The sequence below is a fragment of the Misgurnus anguillicaudatus genome, chromosome 24 (assembly GCF_027580225.2).
Source record: "Misgurnus anguillicaudatus chromosome 24, ASM2758022v2, whole genome shotgun sequence".
Taxonomy (NCBI): domain Eukaryota; kingdom Metazoa; phylum Chordata; class Actinopteri; order Cypriniformes; family Cobitidae; genus Misgurnus; species Misgurnus anguillicaudatus.
The window spans coordinates 27,813,811-27,837,158 of record NC_073360.2 but is presented as its reverse complement, the minus strand read 5'-3'; the positions used below and the strand labels follow the sequence as shown (position 1 = coordinate 27,837,158).

At 37.2% G+C, this 23,348-nt stretch overlaps 1 protein-coding gene across 2 annotated transcripts in view; it reads left to right on the top strand.

The window, feature by feature from the left end:
* Nucleotides 1-23,348, top strand: part of frem2b (FRAS1 related extracellular matrix 2b) — a 93,409-nt gene that overhangs the window by 5,474 nt on the left and 64,587 nt on the right. For both annotated transcript variants that reach the window (XM_055196934.2, XM_073862567.1), the window contains exon 2: nt 2,083-2,172. In XM_055196934.2, coding sequence (XP_055052909.2) covers nt 2,083-2,172 — 90 coding nt within the window. The remainder of the gene's footprint in view (nt 1-2,082; nt 2,173-23,348) is intronic.

Genomic DNA, 23,348 nt, shown 5'->3' with positions numbered 1-23,348 from the left:
ACCAAACATTGTTGTAGTTAAATTATAGAGCTTTAAAATGAATGTAGTTTAGCTTAGATAATTTAGCCTTGAAAGAATTTAATGAGTATCGTTTATACGTAAATCTGTGACTTTTTATTGCCAACTTATCTATTTTGGCAAATCTGAGCCAAAACCGTTGCTTACTGTGCTTTTAAGAGCTGAAAAAGTGCACACTTAAAGGAATAGTTCACCCATAAATAAAAATCTTGTTGTTACAGTACAAACTAGGGATGCAAAATGTTTAATGGCGATTAATCTATAGCAGAATAAAAGTTTTTGTTTACATCATATATGTGTGTGAACTGTGTGTAACATTTATGCATAAATAAATATGCACATCATGTATAATTTTAAGAAGAAAAAAAAAAATATATATATATATATATATAATATAAATTATACATAAATTATACATAAATATACAAATGTATATACACATGTAACAAAGTTATTATAAAGTTATTATACACACATATATGATGTACACAAAAACTTTTATTCTGCTATAGATTAATTGCGATTTATTGTTATGCATCCATATTACAAACCTGTATGAATTTCTTTGTTCTGATGAACACTGATAATTTGATAAATGTTTTAAACTAAACCGGTCAGAAGCCCCATTGACTTCCATAGTAGAAAAAAGAATACTATGGAAGTCAATGGGGCTTCTGATCGGTTTGGTTACATACATTCTTCAAAATCTCTTCATTTGTGTGCATTAAACAAAGAAATTTGACATGAGAATGAGTAAATTTTTACTTTTGGGTGAACTATACCTGTAAATGACTGGTGCCGATAGCATCTGTCCCAACATGTTTTTGGCATCAAAGAAGACAATACAATATTATAGTAATCAGGGCAAATGAAATATTTGGTCTGGGACTTTAATGTGTGGAAAAGCTTAGTAATGTAAAATCTTCAGTAAATGTCAAAAGTAGCCTGAGAAGTGCCACCGTGTTTCCCCTCTCTGGATAACCTCCGATTTTCGGATTCTCTTTGAATATTTCAAGGGAATTTAACTCGGTTGGTGGTGCTGGTGTGGGCAACTGACAGTAAATAAAGTTACTGAGCCCTTGTGGGCATTTGAAAATGATGGGTTTACATTTTTATGAGCCGGCCTCTTTGAAGAGAAATGTTTTGACATCAAATATTGAAGATAGGCCAGGGTGTAGACAGTAGACTCTCTCAGACATACCACATAATCTTAAAATGAAGCATATGAGAGGATGATGAAGAAATGCATGAATGGGTGCCAACCGCAACCCTGCTGTTCTTGATGGTTCTTTAAAGTCAGAGAGGAAATGATGAAGCACAGCTTTGGTGTCTCATATCTCTCTCATTCTAAATGAAGCACTGTCTAATTGATAAACCGTATGCCTGTTGGAAGTGGTTTAAAAGGGACAGGTGGGCAAAAATGCCATCTTTTTTTGAGTATAAGCATATTTTAAAAAAGCTTTTTAAAGCCTCTCGATTCTGATTGGCCAATCATAGCAATCTGCTACAAATATTTTGACCATCTGTCCTAGTTATCTGATTTATTTAGATATCTGTGCTTCGTCTCTTGCAATGACAGATTGACAGTAATTTCAGATTTAGGTCTTTTCTCAGATTAGCGAAAGATGAAACATATTTTTAAGATGGAACAACGCAGAATGGTATGGTAGGCATTAAACTGGCACAGTGTAGTTAGATGGGTTGCCAGGGGCAACAGTTAAACTGTTTATCAGACATTATACACAAATAGTTAACCAATGACAATTAGCATTCCAGAAATCCATGAAGTAATAAGCAGGATACAGTGAGGCAGTCAAACTGTATACCATGTCAGGGATAATTTTACAACAGTGACTAGATGACTAATTTATTAATTCCTTATTACATACTTTATTAAACCCAACAGTTGCATGCAACTTATACATTATTTATCTCCTGAGATCTTAAAATACACAATGGAGTCCTATTGAAGTGCATATCAACTTTATCAACAACAGCTATTATAGTTGTAGGTCTATATACATGTACACCAAACACTAATTTGTTCAAACGTTCCTTTCCTAGCCGACATCGATGACATGCACATATGCTACGTGCTTCGAGACGGAGACAATGCCACGAGCGACACATTCTACTTTTCCATTGAAGACAACGGTAGGATATTTTGATCTCTATTTATTATTTGTCCCCCGGGCGGGTTCAGAATATGACTGGTTGGATTACAAATGTGTGCATTACTATCTGCATCATTATTCATTCGTTTTGAAGTGTTTGTGAAGGCGCAATAATAATAGCTAGATTTTGTACATGACGGGTTTCTTCTGGGATGTCGTTTTATTGACATAATAGCATACCGGGGTGGAAAACTCTCATGCAGCTGCGGTTGGGTTTAATCACTTTATTTTCAAACTATATTTGATCTCAAACTGATACTGATGGGTTGAATAACACTTTCCAATTATAAACCTGCCATCTGCACTTAGCTAGTTCTCCAGAAGTCCCTGGATACATTATTAGGAAGATATTGCATCAATGCCAAATAACATTAGAGCTGATATGTTAGAAACACCTGCTTGACTTTGAAGATTACTTGTGAAGTTTTCTTCTATATTTAACTGTTATAATGTGTCTAAAAACGAGAAGTGTGTGTTAATAACCAGCTTTATCAGAATAATTAGATAATGCAGTACATAGGATTACTAATGGAATTGCTTTGTTTAAATCTTTGATTTATAGATAGATTGATCCTTTCTTCCCTTCTTCCTTTCATTTCTTTCTTTCTTTCTTTCTTTCTTTATTCCTTCTGTTGTTTCTTTCTTTGTTTCCCTCATTTCGTTCCTTCCTTGCGTCCATTGTTTCTTTCTTTACTTTCTTTATTTATTTCCTTCCATAGTTTTTTCTCCATTTCGTTGTTTCTTTGTTTCTCTCATTTTTTTTCTTTCTTCGTTCCTTCCTTCCTTACGTTATTTCTTTCTTCCTTCCTTTTTTCTTCTCTTCTTTCGTTTCTTTCCTTCATTCTTTCTTTCTTTCTTTTTATAAGATCATTGTGTCTCAGGTGTTCTTGTGGGATGTTTTCGAGCTTACACCAAAAAACAAAGGCAAATCTATATTTTACATATTTCATGCATTGCACACGGGGTGCCTCTCTAAATGGTCTATATTACGTGTATTCACTTACTTTATTTTATGTATTGTGAGCTCTCCATAGCAGTATTTAGGTCACAGGAACAGCACCACTACTTTCTTCAACGGTCTTTTGAATAAAAATTCAGAAAATTTAACGCATTACTACACAAAATGTAAAAAATTTAAACATAATAACATGAAACAATTATATTTATAATAAAAATAGTGCCCAAAATAGCCCCTAATCCTCTCATAGGGGCTGTTTACACTTGGTATTAAGATGTGTTTTCTTCGATCGGATCACAAGTGGACGAGAGAGACACATAACGTTTACACCTGGTATTTAAACCGTCTCTTTTGTCCACTTTCGACCACTTCTGTCCTGATTACTGTAAGGGGGTGGTCTGTCGAGAATGTGGGTGAGTCTCTCTGCTGTCATTTAAACGCGAGCGGGAGTAACTATGAGTTTATATGGACTTGAACTAATATTATGTCGGAGTCCGCTGCTTGTGTTGTAAGTAAACATGCTGCATGGTGTTTTGTACATGTTAGAGCTTTCTCAGAATTTTCAGCGCAGTTGATAAAATAAGATCTCGCAACTTTCACACGCTTGCAAAATGAAACGGCATAGATCAGCCGCTTTAGTTTTATCAATGAAAGGCTATAAATAGCGCTGTAAACCATGTGTTCGCGCCAGAAGTCAGAAAAGACGTAAAACATTGTGTTCAGTACCTCAGATTAGATAAATGGGCTGAGAGAAGGCGGTCGCATGTGGCTGTTCGAACACATTCAACCACATGTGCGTTTACACTACAAAAGCAATCCGATCAAAAGTGTTTTCGACTACCTCTGAATGTGGTTAAAAGTGGACAAGCTCAAAACGTTTGAACACCGTTTACACCTGGCATTAACATCGTCCACTTGTGAATCGACGAAAACGCATGTTAATGCCATGTTTAAACAGCCTCATAGACGCACCTCATTATTTATTCAAAAACAAGAGCCAATGGCAAGTCTCAAGCAGCACATCTTTCAATATTTAATATTCATGTTTTAGAAGTAGAACTGTTTATAAAAATTAGAATACGGAGCTTGGATATAGTATTTAGGCCTTTAATTAAAATAAAGCTTTTTTGCTCTTTGTAAAACTATGATGATAATATTCCAACTGTCTAGTCAAATCAAATCTGTAATTTGGCTTTAAGTGACATGCTTTTTAATTATGTAATAATATTATTAGTAAAAATAATTATTATTATTAGTGCATATAATTACTATTATTATTAAGACAGAATGTTAACCAGCATGTATTCAGGAAAGATATTTAGCTTATTCTGGTGAGGGGCGGTAAGGGACCTGGATAATGGATAAGGCCCAAAAAAGGTTGTACTGTATTAGATTCTCCTTTACTTCTTTGACAGATTTTTTTTGTTCAGTGTTCTAATGGTAAATTTTTTTCTTGAAAAAATCATTTTCTCACCTCCCACTTTCAGTCTTCTGTACCCTCAGATGAATTATTCTGCGAAAGCCAGCATCCCTTTACACAGCTCTTAGTGAGAAACGTAGATATGGTCTTGACGATGATGGAATTGTAATTGATCTTCAATCACGAGGGAAGACTAAATAGAAGCTTTTCAAATAGAAGGGTTAGTTCAATTAAACACATTCAATGCCCTCTTGCCATATTTCAGAATGAAGAATCTATTCAAATAGGTTTATTTATCAATTTCTTTGTATAGTAAAAGCATTCGATGAAGAAGAGTGAGCTGTTTTTATAGATTTAGCATTCTACTGTTGCTCAAGGTGCATGCTAATTAGATTGCAGTCAATTGACTACAAAGAGCCCGTGTCTTTCAGAAATTGGCATGATTTGTGAGCCTTCTGAATTTTGGCAATTATACAATGGGAATGCAGAATGTTGTCATGCGCTCAGTTCAGAAAAGGATCAAGATGCCCTCATTGTGTCTTCAGCTCTCGTTTTCTCATTTTTTGTCAAAAGATGATGAGTAATTGGATGTTTTGGCAAATGGATTACAGACACTGACGTCCCTGTGGATATTCAGAACCTAAACTCTTACAAAACTGTCTTGTATTACTTCGTTTAATGTTTTATTGTTTTTAAAGTATATGTACATGCATCACAGTACTTTTTTTTAAAATCTCAAATGATTTTCTTGCATTCTGTGGTGATTAAAATAACATGAATGTAATCTTGGATGTGTGTAGTCTCACTGCAGGGTCTACACCTCCTTAAATAGACAGAATGTGTCCTCACCCTCATGAAATGGATGTGATAAGATCTAGAGGTCCCAAGACCCTCACTAGGGGAAGTATGCTTTTGTGTTTTTGAACTGATGAGTGCACATTCCCCCCCCCCCTTAGAAAGTTCATGGTTTAAAAAAATTGCAGGTGAACCAGTTTATTAAGCTTAAAGACACGTTGAGGTCTTCAATAGCATGAACCTATAACTTTTGTGTGGTCACATCTTACATGCATGCTGTTGCTTAGTCACATTGGACTTTTTTATAAGTGTGATGAGATATTCAGTGCACGCTCTGTCTAATTGATGACCTGGGGTCAGTCTGAAAATTTTTGTGAGAGGTCTGCTTATGAAACGGACTTGGAAAATCCAATATGGGATCATTGATAGAGGGGCTGCTGATGTTATTTGTAGGCATGAGAGCCAGTGTGGCAGCCACAGTAATTCCCCAGGTAGACCCTGCGGCTTTTTAAAGACTGTGTACCAGGCAACCACGCTGGATTTTGAGCGTTCAGGCACAGCTGTATCCTGTCATGTTTCTGCGGCCAAAATCGCCTTGCGATCTGCAAGAATAAAATAAAGGATAAAAGATGAAGGTGGGGCAAAGGCTGTTTAGTCTAAGCCTTCAGGATGTGATAATGTAAGACATTATAAACTATGAGATCATATTTGAGCAGATTAAGATTAAACCGATTAAAGATGTTGAAGTGCATCTGGTTAGGTTAAAAGATGTAGCAATCGAGCATCACTGTGTTAAACTGACTTAAAATCTCCCTTCTTGCATAAACAAATATTCATAAATATCTTTAAAACCGCAGCTGAAATTGTGAAGAAATTGAGTGTCAAACTGAAAACTATCAGTATTCTGAACCTGTTTGTCTGAGGGTTCACTTTCAGAATCATAATCAGGATTCGTGTTTATTGACTTTGTGGTATGCTTCAAAGGACACAGTAGCCAGTGCATATTAGATACTTGTAATATAACATAACATGCATTACACATTTGCATATACAAATCACATTACAATATACATACAATACACATACAGTATGGGGTTTCAGATGTGTAGGTTAAGATTGAATTCTAATGAGCAGAATAAATAAAATAGATAGTTTAATAAATCAGAAAAAATGAGAAAGCAGTGAATCGCATGCAAAGTATGCAATAAATGCAATGCACTACATAACAGATGCATGTGGATTTGTACTGTGTTGCTACCACGCTATTTAAACACACATGCGCACACAACTGCCTGTCTTAAAGAATCATGGTTATGCGTAAAATATGTGTAAATTAGTTTTAGTTACCTGTATAGCATTTGCATTCAAGTGTGACTTGCTTGTAATTGCAAAAGAAGTAGTCAATTAGGTTTCGAGTGGTTAAGAAGGTCAAAATAAATCTGTTGCCAATACGCCTCTCCAGTTTTAATGGTGGCCATCTTTAATCTAGTGGAAGTAATTCATCAACATTGTTTTCTCAAAGGAGTTGAGATTGCATCCAAATGAATGCAGTTAGCTGCCAGCAGATCCTTTGGAGGTCTCTTCTGAAAGCAATAGATTCCCTCAGATTTCCATTGGGTAATAAAACTGGTCTTATGGAGGATTATGAAGTTTGCAAACTTTGACACCAACATCAGTAGGAGGTTACTTAAATTCAAAATGTTTCTTTAGACAAGGGGAAGGGGTACTTTACATAAACGATAAATAAATGATACTTACAAAATATATATACTTGTGTAAAGGATGGATAGATAGAGTCAGACAAACAAACAAACATACAGTACATGCGTACATAAAGTTGGAAGAAAAGTTGGAGAAACACCTTTTCATGGTTCTTCATTGCAGGCTTGGACTCAATGAAGAGTCCAAGATACAGACTGAAATAATTTGTAACTTTAGAGGGATACTCCAGCCAAGTATCGAAATTATCCCATTATTTACTCACCCTCAAGCATTCCGAGACACGTATGCCAATCATCTTTCAGACAAGCTTATTTGGAGTTATTGTAGTAAATGTCCATGCTCTTCCAAGCTTTATAATAGGAGAAAACAGGGATCAGGGAACAACTTCTGACTTTAAACCCAAAAAAGTGCATTTATCCTTCACAGCAGTACACTCTAAAAAACAAACGGTGCTATATAGCACCAAAACTGTTTCTTTGCTCGTAACCATAGAAGAACCATTTTTAGTGCCATATAGCACCGCTGAAGCACCTGTGTAGCACCTGTGTAGAACCATATAGGGGCCATATAGCACCACTATAGCACCACATATGGTTCTACATAGCACTATATGGTTCTACACAGGTGCTTCACTGGTGCTTCACCGGTGCTATATGGCACTAAAAATTTTTCTTCTATGATTACGAGCAAAGAACCACTTTTGGTGCTATATAGCATCGTTTGTTTTTAGAGTGTATTCCACATGACTTCAAGGGGTTAATAAAGGTCTTTTGCGTGTAATCAATGCAATTTTATACAAAACCTCAAACCTTATAAACTGTGATAACTAGGTTTCGGTAATGACAGCAACTTGGACTCACACGATTTACAAGAGTGTTTTAATGTACTGAGCATTGGTTGCCATAGGTAAGTTGCGCAGTGACTCTTGTGAATCGTGTGTGTCCAAAATATGGAAATTTGTCTTATTAAATCGCATTGATTACTTGCAAAAGACCTTTTTTAACCTTTTGGGGCCGCATGAATTACCTCTGTGAAGGATTAATGCACTTTTCTGGGCTTTAAAGTCAGAAGTTGTTCACTGATCCCTATTTTCTACCGTTAAAAGTCTGGAAGAGCAAGGACATTTACTAAAATAACTCCAAAATTGTTAGTCTGAAAGATGATGGACAAATGTATCTCGGATTGCTTGGGTGAGTAAATCATGGGGTAATTTTGGCTGGAGTATCGCTTTAAGTCACGTACTGAAAGCACACAGATATAAACTGTATCGCTTGCAGGTTTCTCTTTTATAGACCATCAATTTCTCCTTAAAGGGACACAGATATGCTCATTTTCCAGCTCCCCTAGAGTTAAACATTTGATTTTTACAGTTTTGTAATCCATTCAGCTGATCTCCGGGTCTGTCGGTACCACTTTTAGCATAGCTTAGCACAATCCATTGAATCTGATTAGACGATTAGCATCGCGCTAAAAATAACCAGAGTTTCGAAAATTTTCCTATATAAAACTTGACTCTTCTGTAGTTAGATCATGTACTAAGGCCGACGGAAAACTAAAAGAAATGATTTTCTCTCATTCTGGTGTAATAATCAAGGGCTTTGCTGCCGTAACATGGCTGCAGGAAGCGCATGATATTACGCACTCCCCAAAAATAGTCCCCTTAATAACTTTCAATAGCAGAGGACTATTTTCGGTCACTGTGTAATATCATTGCGCCTCCTGCAGCCATTTTACTTTAGCAAAGTCCTTGATTATTATGCCAGAATGAGAGTATAGTTCCTAATCATATCTGCCTAGAAAATAACAACTTTTAGTTTTCTGTCAGTCTTAGTACATGATGTAACTACAGAAAAGTCAAGTTTTAAATTGGAAAAATATCGAAACTCTTTGGTTATTTTTTTTCGCGATGCTAATGGTCTAATCAGATTCAATGGATTATGCTAAGCTATGCTAAAAGTGGTAGCACCAGACTCGGAGATCAGCTGAATGGATTCCAAAACGGTAAAAATCAATTGTTTAACTCTAGGTGAGCTGGAAAATTAGCATATTTTCAAAAAAAGTGGAGTGTCCCTTTAAGAGTATAAGTAGAAAAAGACAGAAGTGAGACAATTACTAAAATACTGTTAAAGCACAAACCTGGAAAATGTATGTAAATGTTTTCGCTACGCTCACAGACAGTCTGTTGGCTCAGTTAACCTCCTTGTGCATAGGCGACTCACAATCTTGGCTTTGTTCAATTTAGTTTCTGCAAAATAGTGTTCTCTTTTTATCTCTATCTCTCTGTCAGGTAGGGCATTTTTCACTGCATTTTTACACTGGTCTGAACAAAAACAACTGCCAGGCTTTAAAAATGGTATTATAGAGGGATCACATCATAAATAGAGGGTGACAGTGGCCGTAATCATTGCGGGGAATTGCTTTGGCGAGCTATTTGTGAAACCTGTCAGGTTGCTGAATAGAGATTAACTGAGAGTGGACACTTCTGCGTTTCTTCAGTTAAATACAGCTCTAACTTTCTAACCTTTCTCCTACTAATGGTCAAGCTGTGGATGGAAACTGAAGATTGTGTTTTTGTTTAGTGGATGGACATCAGGGCCTGAGGTCCCTTCTTGGCATGTTTGTTAGGCAAAGTTAATTGTTCTGTGTCACCACCTTAACTCCTCCCGTTCAGTTTTTTCACCTCTTCTTCAGTAAATCAAGCTTACCTGAACACACACACACAATTCTGGCGCTGCCTATGGCTTGTTTGTGGAGCTTTAAAGAAGCTGTCTGCCTCCAACCTCTAATCCACTCAAGTCAGTCAATGGAGCAGACGTCCCTACTGACAGATTCCTGCCTGCACCTTGCTCTTTGTTTTTAGTTCTTGCCTCTCTCTTTCTCCTCGTCTGTCTCTCTCTTTGCCTCTTATTTGTCTTTGCGTTCACCGGCTCCAGGTAGACTTGTATTGTGTGTCGAAGAAATGCATGCATGCATAGTGTATGAATTCAGGTTGTGCTATTTCATGTTTATTTGATTTTAAAGGCTCAGATGGATTGTGCATGTCCCATCTTGAAGTTAAATCCATCTGCTATCTAGATTTTCGATTTTCCCCTTACAGATCCCAACAGGAGCCATTTGAAATCTAACTGGCTATAAAATGTACTATTTATAATTGTTTTTTATGGCATGATGTTTTATTAAAACAGATGTCAATGAGGCTTAGGGTAGACAATGCAACAATGCAACAATTTTGCATGGATGCTTCTCAGACTGAATGGAAAGGTTTAAATGTTTGCCTGTGTTAACCAAGCATTATTTGCAGTAGTTCAGTTGGTTATCTTTCTAAAATTTTTGGTGAAAGCCTGCAAGGTATTAACACACTATACCTCTTCACTTGAAAGTGTCATTTTGCATAGGGAAACATTCCTCATAGACTTCTCCAGCATTAAATAAACCCTAAAGTTTGCTTGTGAATATTTTTCACATTCTTCGACCCCAAAGGGTCTTTTTCCAGCTTGTTGCTGAAGTACCACCTCGCTCTAATCTGCACGTTAGAAGGGAGATTATGTTTCACCGCATGCCATGAGGTGGTACGAAGACAACATGCTCGCACATGCATCAGGCAGGTCAGAGAGTCTCTTGATGACTTTATTTTTCATCTTCATAGCGGATGTGCAAGATCAGCATTTTTCCACTCTCTCATCTGTTCACATTCCATTATTCATTAAAAAACACCTTTGGCTTTCCAGAATTGCCCCCTTAGCAGTGGTACATCCTATTAAGATCCTTCAGCGATTAGAACAAAGTTGTTTAAAAGCTTTCATAATTACGGGTTGGGCGTGATCAGAGGTGTTCGCGGTGTGGGTTTCGCCGCAACCTATTTGCAGCGGTAGGAGCAGCAAGCATGCTCTCCGGCGCTTTCCCGAATGTGTTGACGGCAATAAAACATTCGCTCGGATAGGTGGTGATTTTGACAAAGATTCTCATAAACCATCTGGGCCCCGGATTATAGACCATGTACATCTAACATCTGCTACCCACAAAGGTGTCATTACTTTTTCCTACGGTCAATTATTAACCCTTTAACTGCCAGCTCAACCAAACGGTTGAGCACATTTTGAGTCCCTATATTTTATTGAGAGGAGTACCTAACTTAACTCAAGCTGATTGAGCCATCTCTACTATTTGTGTAAGATATGTTTTGCCAAAAAAAATCCACTAGATATCAATGTATCAATCAACAGCACTTGTCACAACACATCTTGTTATGTGGATTTTAGAAAGAAAAAAATCACTTCTGTTATATGAACTGTTCTTGTTGAAATTTTGCAAGGAAACCATATTTTTTTGACATATTACACTGTAAGAGCCCTAACTTTACAAAATTATGTAACTTGGTGCCATGAAAAAACTTTTATATGTTTTGAATAATTTTTCAAAAACATGCTCAACCAAACGGTTGATTTGTCACTTAATGGTAAAAGTAGAAAAGCTAGGGTAATGTTTTCAGATCATCCATTTCTGCAGTCAGAGTGTACTATTTGCTATGAAATATACATTTCTGATCATTCACAGCTATAAATATGACACAGCTATTGTTATTTCTTATTTAATATATTAAGATCATTTCTTAAGTATGTATTTTTGCCACTTCTGGATATTTTTTTGAAATAACTATAATTAATTAATATAATTAATGTATGGAAATCATAATTACTCATTAATTAATCAATAATTACTTCTTAAATGATGTTTTAAATTGTTTGAAGGATTGTTTGCAATGTTGGTTTACTCTACACAGCATTGCTGGTTTACAAAGAAATGTTAAAGGGGCCATGTCACCAGACTTTTTTAAGATGTCAAATAAATCTTTGGTGTCCCCAGAGCACATATGTGATGTTTTAGCTCAAAATATCATATAAATAATTTATTATAGCATGTTAAAATTGCCACTTTGCAGGTGTGAGCAAAAATGTGCAGTTTTGGGTGCGTCCTTTAAAATGCAAATGAGCTGATGAAATGGAAACACCGATCACAATGATGGTGGTTTGTTGAAATTGAAACTTAGTTGTGCTGTGAATTATTTTCTCTGTCTCACCCTCTCTGGATTAAAACACTGGAAATGGCAGTGCTGTGGTTGGAAAGTGCAAATTAAGGGGTGGTATTATTATAATAAGGGCTCCTTCTGACATCACAAGGGGAGCCACATTTCAATTACCTGTTTTTTCATATGCTTACAGAGAATGGTTTACCAAAACTAAGTTACTGGGTTGATCTTTCTCATATTTGCTAGGTTGATAGAAGCACTGGGGACCCAATCATAGCACTTAAACATGGAAAATCTCAGATTTTCATGCCGTGACCCCTTTAATTTATCTTAAAAAAAAGACAAAAAAATTATTTTGCACTACCAAACTTGACAGTGTGTTTCTTAAATCATAAAATACTAAAATGCCATTGTATTACTATCTTTGGCCTTCTTTTATTTTAGGTTTTAAATGCAGAATATCCTTATTTTTGTTAATTTTGGTCATTTTTATTGCAAAAAACATGAAAACATGTCATGTCCTGTGTTAAAATGAAAACCTGAAATATTTTAATATGTTATACTTCAATAAATAAAGAAGATTAAATATACAAAACCATTTTATTTGGATTATGTTTGTAAAAAATTAGTATTATAGTTCATATTTTCTAATTTCCATAGTATGTGTTTGAATTCCTTTAAGTGACATATCTACCGTTTGGTAGAGGCCGATTTTTAAAAAATTATGGGATGTGTTGAAAAAAAATACATTGATTGTGTTAAGTGGTGACATAAGGAGATAAGAAATGCAAACAAAAAAATTTTCAAATGCCTTTTTCTGGGTGTGGCAGTTAAAGGGTTAAGGGGAAGTGGTTTGATTTTTATATATATATATTTTTTTTTCATGTCACACCTTAGAAATATTGTCTATAGTTTTTCTGCACACAAGGGAGGTAGTTATTTCTTGTCAGTGTAGCTTGCTTACAAATTCATGAGTTTAGTTGGCCATGAAAATACTGTTTCCACTTCAATGCCACTTTGCACTTGTATCTTGCCTATTCATTAAAAAATGTATATGTCACACTGGAGGGTATTGACATGCTGGATATAAGCAGATCTTAAGAGGTTTGAAAAAGGTCTGTTTGTACAGAAATTGATTTTAAAGCTGTAGCAGTGCTTCTGTGTGTCTGTCTTCCACTTTGTGACTTCCAGTTTGTATTTTTGCAAGTTTGTGACTTGCTTATTGGTTGTTTAAATATCATATTGATTGATGTTGGAGCCTATTCAAGTCTTCCAAGCATTAAATGCTTTTAAATCAGATTATAAATAACAAAAGCATATGTTTAGGATTCATTCTTTGCTGCTGATACAGCAATTGCAGGTTTGTGAATGTCTAGTTCACTTTCAATAGGAGACTTGCTCATGCACCCAAAATCCTGCCCCTTTCACGGCTCTTTATGCAGGCGCCATTGAAGATAAACATATTTGCACTAAATGCAGCACAAAATGTTTTCACTACACAAGCATTACTGGAGCCGTGCAGCAATTTTGCTGCATACCGTATGAGACGGCCATGAGGTTACTGGAGTGTTACTGAGAAATAAAGTTTTTTCTTTATTGTTGTGCCCTTCAGCAAGGTACTTAACCTTAAGGTGCTCTTGAACGGGTCTCGTCCTGCAGTCAGGTTGTTGTAAATCACCTAAAAAAATGTTAAAATTACAAAAAATTGTCTTTTTGAAAAGAAAATGTATAACTGATATAGTTAGTAGATTCATATGGTCTCTTTAAGTGATCCCGTCGGCTTGGTCTTATTTTAGCTTGAACAAGAGGTCACGTTTCTACTTTTGTGTTTTGGGGTCTCTGCACAGGTTCACATGCCTGAGACAAGTTGTGTCCGGGCTTGCCTCGTCGGATCGTGCTGCGTGTCGTCATTTACTCCCTCGGGATGTTGCTCCTGAGGTTGAGGGTTTTAAGATGAGTTTTACCAGGCTCCACATTCCACTTTATCAGAGTTTACAGAAGACCAGCTATTATGCTTGGTCAGTTTTTCCATGCCAATGCCTCCTGCATCTTGAGACCTGTTTTGCTGTATTCATAAACTCTTTGGTGTTCCACATGGGCTGATTTTGGGAAGCCTTTGTGTAGGTATCAGATACCTTTGACGTGTCCTGCGGTGCGACATACGATACTCAAACTATTTTAAACTGCATTTTTGACCATTTGTTAAGTAATGAATTGGCTATCTTGAGTATTTGTTTTCATTTGTCATACCAGTTTAAATGAACCAAGAGAAAAAGATGATTAAAGGTGCAGTGTGTAAATTTTAGTGCATCTAGTGGTGAGGTTGCAAATTGAAACCAACGTTTCAATTCACCGTTCAACGAAATGCATAAAGAAGCTACCGTAGCCGCCACCGGACAACACTGTCATCGTTGGAGACAACTTGGTAAAAAGGTTTGTCCGTTAAGGGTAGGGTTGGGCATCGAGAACCGGTTCCAAATGGAACCGGTTCCAAAATAACGATGCCATTGGAATCATTTAGAAAAAATTTTTCGATTCCGATCATCGGTTCCAAACGTGCAACAAACATTACCTCGTCGTCACAATCAGGTAAGTGATTGTAGTGTAACAAAGCGCTTAACCAAATTGCTAGTTGTGGTGAACAACAACGTTCCTAATTTTCTCCTACATAAGCTGCAGTTCCCAAAACTAAAACTCATTGAATCAAAATAAACATTTCCTCTGTGAAATGAGCCTGTGTCATGTTTTGACTCCACCCCTCAAAGAATTGGAATTGAGAATCGAAAAGAACCGAAATCGAAAGGAAGAATCGGAATTGGAATCAGAATCGTTCAAATCAAAACGATGCCCAACCCTAGTTAAGGGCTTCTGTAGAAACATGGTGGCCCAAAATGGCAACTTCCATGTAAGGGGACCCCCGGTGTATGTAGATAAAAACACCTCATTCTAAGGTAATAGAAACATAACAGTTCATTATAAAAGGTCTTTATACACCACTGATAATAAAGTTATGTATTTTATATTGGATTTTTGTCAAGAGATCCTTATAAAATTTACACACTGCACCTTTAAGAAAAAAAATTGTTGACTTGTTGCCAAAGGTTTAATTGGCATCTTTATTTCAAACAACCCGACCGCGACCCGAAAATCATTAACAATATTTTTGGATGACTTGTAACTGCAGGTGACCGCAGGCACCCGCTCATTTTGGATTAACCTGCGCATCACTGCAGTGTACCAATGTAGATTAACTGAGCACATGGTGACAAAAACGATTGACAAGTCGTTTAAATGAGCGGTAAAAACGCAATCCGTTTTTGTCGTGCACGAGTGTGAAGCCTATGAATGAAAACGTCATTATTCGCTTTGTGGCAGTTCACACGTACCAGCGCAGCGCGTACACTGGTGCGGAGCAGAGCAAGACTTTCACCCTAGAGACCTGATGGTCTAAACCCAGACCTAAATCCTGTTGCTGAAGGAGGCAGAGCTGAGCTCCGGCAGGGTGTGTTGTGGACCCTAGGAGGCGTAGCTGCGCTCCGGCGCGCTCCGGCCCAATTTGACCTATAATTGTTGCAGCACTTAAAGCTGCACTCCTTAACTTTTTTTTGTTAAAATATGATCAAAAATTTGTCATTGAGCAAGTACATAAAAAATCTGTAATAACACTCATAATTATTTATGATTTCAGCTGTTGGTAACGATTTTGTGGTTTGATGACATGTACCCACTTAACATACTTACATATGTAAAGTAACTGACAATTTTAAACGTAGATGGAGATAGAGAGGCAAAAATTACTATTTGCAGTTTTAAAATACACACAATGTTTTGCATGTCAATTACCTTTTGTAAGCGTTACAATAAGAACAACAAGAATAAAGAAAATATCTAGACACCAGCATTATAGTTTTTTTTCTGGCATTGTCAAAGCATGCTGGAATGTTGTTCATTGTAAAGCCAATTATTATGTCTTACTGGCAACAGTTTGTATAGGCCTCTGACATGGTTCTCAAGTGTAATTTCCTGCTAACAAAAGACCTAGTTTGCAGTTCTCTCTGCAAACGCTGTGAATGAGACACGCTGTCACTCCGTATCTGTAAGCCTGATGCTATATCACTCAATACATCGGGCTGCATAATGTTCCTCTGGCCTTCACTTCTCAACGCCTCCTTCCTGCTTCTGTCTTTGAGGAGCTGTTGACAGTCAGGGCAAAGCTGCAGACCAACAGTCCCTTCCCGCAGGGCGTGAGTGTCGTGACTTGATTCCTTCTTCTAACACCTTCCAGCCCCCCCATCTTTCTTCCTTCTCTTACCTTTCTACTCACTGAAATGGGCTGAAAATAATAGCCCACCTCTACTTGAGTGGACTGATCTGTCAGAACGGTGTTCAGTGCTTGAGGGTTTGGAGAGAAATTAGATCTTGTCCATATTGATACTGGTGTAAGTATATGAGCCTCATTGTGTGGTAATGTACAGTAGCCTACACAGTGTGAAATGTTAGTGTTGGAATTGGACAGCAGAATTTTGAACATTGCCACAATATAAACATTTGTTGAAATCTGTTAGGTGTGTGTGAAATGTGTTTTGGTCTTTAATCAGGTGTAAGACACTTTATATTTGTTTTAGTGAAGTTTTATTTCTTTGTTTCTATTGAAGCATGCATGGCTCTCAAATTTAGTTGTAACACAGATCATCAGGTCTTACACAAACTTAAAGCAATTTTATAATTTATCTTCGCTTTCAATTTGTTGAAAATATAAATAGTAATAAAATCTAGTAAAAATGTCATACTTTTGGGGCGCACTGTTCACTTAACTACCCTGTATGTTCTGGCATTGCGACTTGGAGGACATATGCATGGCTCTCACCGGAGGGAGGGTTAAGCAAACGTTTCTGTTGAGCATCTTCTCCTATGAGACCGCTTATGAAGCACTCCACACCTGCCCCCACCGCCAACCCCCCTCAGGATAACGGAAGTTTTAGAGCTGTGTAATGACTAGGAGGAACTTTGGCAGCATTGGAGAGGAAGATGAAAGATGGAAAGTGTCTCGGTCCCTTGAGTGGTTATGAGCAACTTCCTAAAGCCGTGAGCCATGTCCCGGCACGCTTTCAAACTCTTGCCTTAAATCATTTCTAATTTCTATCTTCTAGCTATGCAATGTTATAGAGGTGTTCAGTTTGTAAATCGAAGACCTGGAGCCATGGGTTCCCTCTGGAATTTTCTGTGGGTTTTAGAATGGTGTTTGGTAATGTTACTCACGTGCCTTATTTTACTCACAACGACTTTGAAGTTTTGTTCTGCAACATAAATTACAAAAAGTCAGACCTCAAATGTGATTTTTTTTAAGCTACTGTGTATTTCAGCAGTAAGTGTCTAACAAGTTACTAAATTAGGGCTACAACAATTTTTTTTTGTTGAATTGGGGAACCAGTGAAGTCCTAATCTTATATCAACCTTGATGAAAAATTTAGTTTTGATAATTACATTCAGACAAATATCAAATCTGACTTGACTTTTGTCCCAACATTAATTGCATTTACCATATTTTCCGAACTACACTAGTCAACATTTAAAGTGGATCAAAGTTATTTCATAAAAGTGGTCTTAAACCAATACCAGTTCTTGTCTTAGGACAACTTTGATGAACTTTTTTGATCCACTTCAAATGTTGACTAGTATATAAGTCACTCCGGAGTATAAGTTGCATGAATCAAAAATGCATCATGAAGACGGAAAAACATTTTTAGAGTATTAGAAAACAATTTCACAAAATCCAAGCCGAAGAACAGACATTTAATCTGGAAAGGCAAGTTATTCAACTAAACAATAGCACAGAGAACAGCAGGCTGAATAGGTGTCCGTAAGTTAACGTAACATTATCAGTTATATATATATATACGATACACAATAGCATACGGAACATACCTGGAAGTCTGAAAAGGCTAAATGAACAGAACAAGCCAACGAGCATCAAGTTTGCAGGCTCGTCATTCCACATTACTGAATTCATTGAATTACATAAATACAGGAGCAGCATATAGCAGACTCTCGCGGCTGTAGACGGTAATGATGTCTCAATGTCAAAATTAATTTATACTGACTTACAAGTCGCGTCTGACTAGAAGTTGCAGGACTATAAAAAAGGTGCAATTTATATTGGAAAATAAGGTATGTGTAAATCGATTACACTACGTGGACTGCTGAACAGTGTCACAGTCATTTAACTTGTTTGACTCTGTGGACCCTGTACCGGGTCCAGAATTATCTTATTTTGACTTAATATAAAATATTATTTTAATTTTTTATGGTCTGTCATTGACCCAGTACCACATATGAGATACTGCTTGAAAGCTTAGAGTCTCTACTTTCTGCAGATATGCATCACTTTGAGAAATGTTTAACTGTCAGAAAGTTAATTACACCTAATTTACACTTTCACCCCCCCCCCACACTTTTTTATATGATTTAATATTCACATATTTCATATTTTTCAAGTATGACAAACATGGACAAGTCTTATATCAAATGAAAGCTCTCACTCTCAGAAATGATGCCTACAGCATTCTATTTTCAACACATATCCAACAATAGTCGAATGAATAATGATGTAAAAAATCGTCTTTTGTAAACATATGGGAAACTTAAGTGTGAACTGCCTCAGATAGCACAGATAGCCACAAATGATACACCATCTTTTCTCTTAGGTCCTACTCTAAAAAATGAGTCCATTCACAGTATTTTCTTTGGTTGTGTGCATGAAAAATCCCTTGCTATTTAGTATATGTGCAAAACAAAAAAATTATAATTATATGAAAAATGTATTTTCGCACCCTTCAGTAAAATGAAAATAACTTTTGAATGCGACATGCTAAAGAGTTCATTCTTTTTTTGGGTGTTTACTGTCTGCTGCTGGTAACAACCAGAACTGTCTGCAGTCTGCTAGAATACACAGAAAGAGAGTTATTTACTTTCATAGACTGTGTTTACAACATAAAAAAGACAATTTGGTGTTTCATCGTATGAAAAACAACATAAATAACAATATTTGTCACAAACAGCAGCTTTTTGTGTAACTTCAAAGGGTTTTCTGCAAAAATATATAAAGATATTGCATTTATTCCACTGTATGTGGTTATGGGAGCACTTCAAATATTTTTAGGCGGAAATTAAATACAAAAAGGGTATTATTCCTCCCTTCAGTTGGAGTAAAATAACTTTTGCATTTATTATGATAGAGAAAAAAATCAGTTTTCCTCTGTAAGCTGGCAATTGCTGGAATCAAACAAAACTGTCTGCAGGTTTCGTTACCACTCAGGGCCAGAGTTATACACTTTTAAATACAGACTTTAGATAAAGTCTGAATTTAAAATAAAGAACAATTCCCGCACACTATCTGCTTGCTTAGCAAGTTCTTGTTCTTTGTATATATTTTGAGACTTGTTGTCGTCTTATCCTACGCACCTGTCCATTGACTTCAGGTGTGCGACGCTAATTTGTTTAAATACAGACTTTAGAAAAAAAACATTAAAAAGCGCCTATTTATTTTTGTGTTTATTAGAGGACTGACAACACATACGACCATGTTGAGCACTTTTAACAATGTTTTATGTAATTTCAAAGGGTTTCCTGTAAAATGATACCACACTTTTGTATGTGAACCTCTGCTTGTGGGTATGGAAAGCTTTTGAAATTGGGTAGGCCAAATCCAGGCGGAAATCCCCAAAATAGCCTAATTTCTAGTTTTTCTAAATATTTGTAGTATTCTGAATGATACCAGTACTCAGAACTAATGACACCATTACCTACATTGTAGTATTTTAAATAACAACAGTACTCTGTAGTAGGGCTTGACTATATGGCCAAAATTTTTATCGCCCGTTTACTTCTAAAGTTTGGTTGATGCGGTATAAATCTGATAACGGTATAAATGTTGAAAAAAGCCTTGGGATAAACTGCAAAGAATGCCCAAAATGAATGTCTGTACATACAAACTTCTAAACAAATGAATTTACCAAGTCTATGAAGCCTTCTCCTATAAAACTATATAATATTTACAAAAATAAAGATGGTAAAAAGTAAAATAGTAAAAAGTTCCTTCCTTTATTGGGTCAATACATGAATTAATTTATTCATTATTAGTCAATGCAGTGTGTTAAACACTGCATGTCTTCAACATCCATCTATTCATCAGTCAACTTCTGCTTGTGCTGTAGCACTTTTAGAATCTGTCCTCATAACCTTGAGCTTTACAAGAAAACCGAGAAATCTAAGGGGATTTATTGCATGCTTCAGACTGGGAAAGAGCCATCAGTGACTTCAGGCCGCTCCCAGAGGATGAAAGTCAATCTATCCTGGATGTGAGTATAAACTTCACCCTGCAAATCAATAGCTGGGTTTCCATCCAAAAGTCAAGCGAATCTTTTCCAAATTTGCAAAAAAAGAAAAACAAACAAATGCGAATTAGGTGCGTTTCCATCAAGTTGTTTGAGCGGTGACATGATTGCATGTGGTCACGTTGGGGCAAGTTATTCATTTATTAGCAGTGCAGCTTGTAATGGCCAAACTGAATGCTGGGCACAGAAAAAGGAATGCAGCATTTTTGATGAAGTCACAAACAGCATGGACATTGCCACGACGTTGAGCCCCATAAATGGTGACAACTTCAGTGGAAACTTCTAGATGATCAGTCCCGTGGGTTTAATGCATTTAATGCATTTCCATCTCCTATTATTTGCATTTACTATTTTTTTAATTAAATAAAAACCACCAAGTTTTTGCAAATTAAGGAGTTTTTTATCGAAATTTGGCGTTTCCAGCACTCGTTTTTGATGCGATACTTCAAAATGCGCATAAAATCATTGTGATGTAAACATGGCTAGTGACACACACACACACACTTGACCGCATCTTCAAGCCTCAAGACAGCAGAGTAAGCACCTTACGGCGCATTCACACGGGGCGTCAGCGTTAACGCTTCCCATTCACTTTTAATGGGTGACGTCATGCGTTGCCGAACTGAATTGTGGATCCGTCGGCGCCGCGTCAGTGCTGTTGCTCGCGGCAGAAGTTGAAAATTTCTCAACTTTTCAAGCGGCAACGCGTGCGTCAGCCAATCAGATCTCCTTATGCAAATTACTTAGACAGAGCCAGCCAATTACGTTTATGGAAGAACGGAGCATGTGTAGCGGCCACTGTGATTGGCTGTTGGCCACGCTTCAGACAAGCCTTCCCGTTAAAGGGACCATTTAAAATGTCCGCCAAAAAAAAAATCAATTCATACTCCACACTCCAAACAGACGGGGGCAGTATACCTCCAGAAAGTGAGTTGGTCTATTTTAATTTAGCAGCTGCAAATTTAGCAGCTTATATCAAGTTTGATTTACATTAGCAACTAAGTTATCATTAGTCACAAAAAAAAAAACATTCGGTCTCATTAAAATTGCAGTGTTTTCCGCTACGTTTCGTGCGTCCATTTGGTGTTCATTGTCATCGAAGACATTTCAAGCTTCTTAGCTAATGTTACATTTTAGCATCAGCTTGGTAGATAACGAGTGAAAACCGGATCGGATCCGTGGGTAGAGCTAACTATTAAACGCTAACAGCTAAGGATGCGCGATAATTTGCATGCGATAGTCATTGCGCTTCTCGTCAGTGAAGCCGGTTTCTTGATTAAAAGTGAATCGCCATCAGCTGCTTTCAGATGGAGCCACATTTACTGCACAAAGCCGTAGTTCATGTACAAGCTGAGCATAGGTTATCGCAATGCCTATTATAAGTGAACTTCTAGCGAAATACTAACAGCATCTTACTTACCAATCGAAAAGAAATGTTGTCATTTCGGAGTCGAACCTCATTTCTTTCATGTCCATTAGTTGTCTCCAGCGATGAAAAGCAGTGCCAGTATTTACTCTGGTTCGGTTCCTTTATTTATCATATTTTATTTGTGATTCCGAGCGCGTTGTTCCCTGCAGCAAATGGTTGTGGTAGTGGTAAATGTCTCTTGCTTTAGCCATTCTTCCGCTCTCTTCCCTGAACTGAAATACGTCCGAAAACCCTATTGCAAGGCAGGAAGGCATCAAGGCATGTCCGAATCCATGGCTGTCCGAATTGCATTTCTCTGAGCTGCCTTCATGCTCCTTAAGTCAACAAGTCAGCTGCCTTAGTTTTCGGACGCAGCGGTAGTAGTAGAGGGCTGTACTCCCACACATGCGACTTATTCGTGTATTGCAGTTTGGCTGGCGGTTATGTGCTTTGCCCGCATACCGCCTCCCATGGTCGAAACTGGTATTACAACACCAGTCGGGCTGTAGCTAGTAATTTAGCATGCTAATTCAGATTGATATTTCTGCAGCACTATACCTTGTCATTTTTTTAATGACATATTTGCCCTTATTTCTTCTCATTCTTTTGATGCGTGTAGCTAATTTTTAAAAATCTTTTACCTCAATTATTACAAATGGCACCTTTAAGGGTTAACGCTAACGCCCCGTGTGAATGCGCCGTTACTGTGCATTCATACCACCACCGTCGAGAGCGTCAAAGTGGCCGGAAGTCATTCACTTTCAATGAGAGCCGACGCAAGCTCCGGCGAGCAGTGTCGCCTTATGTACAGCGTGAGCGTCGAGGAGAGTTGAAATCAGCTAAACTTTATGGTAATGAGATATGACGCGGTTCGACGGCAACCAATCGGAAGGTGGAAATGTTCGGCGGCAACCAATCGGAAGGTGGAAACCTCCACCTGAGAGGAATTCAGAGAATGCATTCGAGCGTCAGAGCGTCCACTACACCTTTTCTTAAGCGTCGTTGGCAGGGCAGCCAGAGCTTTTATTGACGCTCTCGCCGAGGTGTGAATGTACAGTTAGTCTATCCAAGCTTCATCTTTTGTTTGGTAGCATATAAATACATTGGTGAGGCTTCGGCATACTTTAGATTTTGCCTTAGTCTTTATATCGTAAAGAACTTGATTTATGTGTTTTCACACGTTGCTTGAGCCCAGTCTATTTGTGAACTGTGTCCTAGAGAAAAAATGAGCTTAACATGTTTACTATAAGACTTTTAGTTGTGGTATAAAATATTACATTTCTTATCAGCCCTGATTTTTCCTCCTTGACATTGAAGGTGGCATCCCTGTAGCTTACAAAGCCTTGAGATTTACTTTAGTTGAGGTTGTCCACATTTTTCACACAAATTGATAGTTGACTCTCCCAAGTAAAGCCCTCATCATACTAAACTCTC